This window comes from Neltuma alba, unplaced genomic scaffold (genome assembly GCF_004799145.2).
Source record: "Neltuma alba isolate B1F8T4 unplaced genomic scaffold, ASM479914v2 tig00002459_pilon, whole genome shotgun sequence".
Lineage (NCBI taxonomy): Eukaryota > Viridiplantae > Streptophyta > Magnoliopsida > Fabales > Fabaceae > Neltuma > Neltuma alba.
Window position 1 is genome coordinate 46,361 of NW_021632869.1, and position 2,943 is coordinate 49,303.

The following is a 2,943-nucleotide window of genomic DNA, read 5'->3' on the forward strand; positions in this document are numbered from 1 at the left end:
CAGGGATAATTTAGAGAAAATAGATAAACATGAAAAATTGGTCTTATATTTAGGACCAAAACTAATTTAATAATTAGGTCTTATATTAGGACCGGAGGAGTAACTTTTATATTAAAAATTAGAGATAGAAATAATTTCTCCCTTGTTAGGGTTTCTATCAATCCTGCCCGCTCGCATGAAATGGAGACGATTGAAGTGAGTGAAACGACGTGGGAGGCTTCATTGGCATCTCGATCACAAATCAAGACTTCCAATTTTTCGTATAAATAAATATATAATAGACAGGCTATATATGTATGTTGTGTGTGTGTGTTCCATTATTGTTAACCTTTTGTGTGATTATCTTGTTTTTATTAGCATTATTTTATACGTATAATGGAACCCACATTATTGGGCAGGATCTGAGGATGTCCCCAGCAGCACGTGAGCGAGTTTGAAAAGTGGAGGTGACAGCTATGTGCTATTTGCTGTTTGCTTCTCCTCTCAGTCACAAACATCACCAAAAAGAGGACCACTCTGCAAAATTCAAAAAAGAGTTTGTCTCGTGCATGTGCATCTCCCATCTCATATTCCCATGACGTGGACTCTATCTATCTAACAGAAGAATCGTTCCTTCCTCTTTGTACTATTGCTCCCTTCGCCTCTTTCACATGCAATTTGCTGCTCTATATGAACTTCCGACGCGTCAATTTAATTATAAAATTGGGGGGGGGGGAGAACTCCGATTGAGGTCTGGGCACATATATATATTTATATATATGTTTGCCTACGGTTCCGACGTTAATAATAACGCATGCATGGTAGTTGGTTAGTTGAAACGAACCCATCTTTCTGGACCTGTGAATGTTGCTTTATTTAATGACGATGACCACTCCCAACACCACTGACGCTGCAAAAATTCAATTACAAAACTGACAACTCAATTTCATTGGTGCTATGGACAGAAAGTTTAATTGACAGTGATGCCGATCAATTTAATAAGCTGAATCTTGCCATTACTGGCTAATAAGTTGATTTTCTTAACTCAGGAGACGGATATTATCAGTTTAAGATTACAAATACAATCGAACTTGCAATTTTTCATTTGCAAAAGGATTTTCATGTTACTAAGCCGCAACTATTGGCAGAAAAGTTGAATCCTGAAACACATCCTTTATGGATGGCATTCTTACAGTTTGAGAATATAAGAAGGCATTTCGTGCATGGGAGGCCTGTGGGGGCCAATTCTTGAAGCAAACCCACTCCTCGGCCCATGCACTCATAAAAAGAGAGGGCCCGTGTAATTTCAAATTGACGCGAACATTTGAAATATATGTAAAGGAATCTGTCTTGAGTAGTTGCTTTCCCACCATTGTCTGCGAGTCCCTTATCCGCGCGAATTGGGAAGAAGGGTTCAGAAGAAGAGTATGGCGGGGGACTGTATCCATGACCTATCCAGCGAGTGCCATTTTAGTTTCTGGTTCGTCAGTATCCAAATCTGTTGCTATATTTCTCTGTTTGTAGCTTCAGTGTGATCCTTGTTTGCCAGCTCTCTAACCACTGGAAGTTCCGAACTCCGATGACTCGGAGCACAACAGTGTTGTTTATGTTCTTCGGCATCGGAGGATGCATTCTCTTGACAAATCGGAGCATGATGATGTTTTAAATTGATTTTCAGGAAATAGGTTATGCAATACTACTCGGAAACGAAGGAAAATAGCGATGTCTCTTGGAAGCAATAAAGAGAGGCCAGAAGTGGCTGTTCAATCAGGTGATCAAAGGCTTTATCTAGGTCTGGATTTTGGCACATCCGGTGCGAGGTTCGCCGCCATTGACGAGGACGGCGCGATTCAAACCGAGGCCAAGAGAGAGTATCCTTTGTACAAGGTACAGATCTCTCTCTCTCTCTCTCTCTCACACACACACACACACACGATATCTATATTACTGCTCTGTTTTTCCCCGCCTTTTCAAGTTCTCATTCGAGCTTTTTGTAGAATGTTCTGTTGAGAGTTATTATTACAGGATGCTATATCATGTTTTTGAATAAATAATTACAATTAAAAGTGATATGGTTTCAGATTTTGGAGTTAATTGGATAAGTTGTATCACCATAATTCTTTGTCAGGCAGATACCTTGTATGACCTCTGATGAATGACAGTTTTTGAAACCGCATGCTCAAACATTATAATTTTCACTTTGATGTTTCCTGTGCCATGAATTCCACCGAACTTTTGAAAAATAATGCAATTAGTATTCGCATGAAGCGCAGATATGAGACGCAGCACCATAGAAACACCCATGTCAACACAAAATATGAAGTGTCCGTATTGCATTTTGAAGTGTTCTTCGTCATACTCAATACATCTTATTTTATGTCTCGGTGCCTTGTAGATTATACGCTAACCATTTAATTCCAATTTGATGTCTCATGTGGCATAAATCTCACTTAATTTACTGAAAGAATATAATTACTATGTGCATTACATGTTAAGAAGCACAGATGCGAGTCAACATGAAGATCTCATTCTGGTTCAGCAATAGGAAGCTGTACACGATTCATTGGCTTTGTCCCTAATGTAATTAAGTAGTGGTTGGTAAATTATCGTCATAGCATGGGTTCTAGCTGTTATTCATGTTTTTTACCTCTGTCAGATGTTAGTAACCGTTAGGCTTGCTGTTTGTTGGCTGTTGAGTATTTTTTTTTTGTTCAGTTCATTTAAGGAAAAAATAGAAGCACAGATGCGACACCCAACACCATAGACTCCATAAAACTACAGAAACATGTAGTTTCTTTTACGTAGTGCGTCTTGTTTTATTGGCATTGTGGTTAATAGATTTTCTGTTATTAATATTACTGCCATGGTAATGGAGTTCTTGTTTCTGTTGTCTAGAAAGAATGGAGAAACACAGGACTGGGTACGGTCGTGGAAAGAGACACTATTCCTGCTACTTGAAGACAT

At 38.9% G+C, this 2,943-nt stretch overlaps 1 protein-coding gene across 1 annotated transcript; it reads left to right on the plus strand.

Moving 5' to 3' along the window:
- Positions 1-1,418: 1,418 nt before the first annotated feature.
- LOC114729100 (D-ribulose kinase-like) lies at positions 1,419-2,943 on the plus strand. The gene is made up of 3 exons (XM_028916056.1): positions 1,419-1,459; positions 1,658-1,866; positions 2,875-2,943. Exons 1-3 carry the CDS (start codon positions 1,426-1,428, stop codon positions 2,935-2,937), a joined length of 306 nt encoding a protein of 101 aa, XP_028771889.1. The 5' UTR covers positions 1,419-1,425; the 3' UTR covers positions 2,938-2,943.

Excerpts from the sequence above, each read along its gene's own strand:
- LOC114729100 (XM_028916056.1), top strand. The coding sequence starts at position 1,426 with ATGACCTATCCAGCGAGTGCCATTTTAGTTTCTG. Across the intron at positions 1,460-1,657 it reads GAGTGCCATTTTAGTTTCTG|GAAATAGGTTATGCAATACT; the intron begins GTTCGTCAGTAT and ends ATTGATTTTCAG. Across the intron at positions 1,867-2,874 it reads GAGAGTATCCTTTGTACAAG|AAAGAATGGAGAAACACAGG; the intron begins GTACAGATCTCT and ends TCTGTTGTCTAG.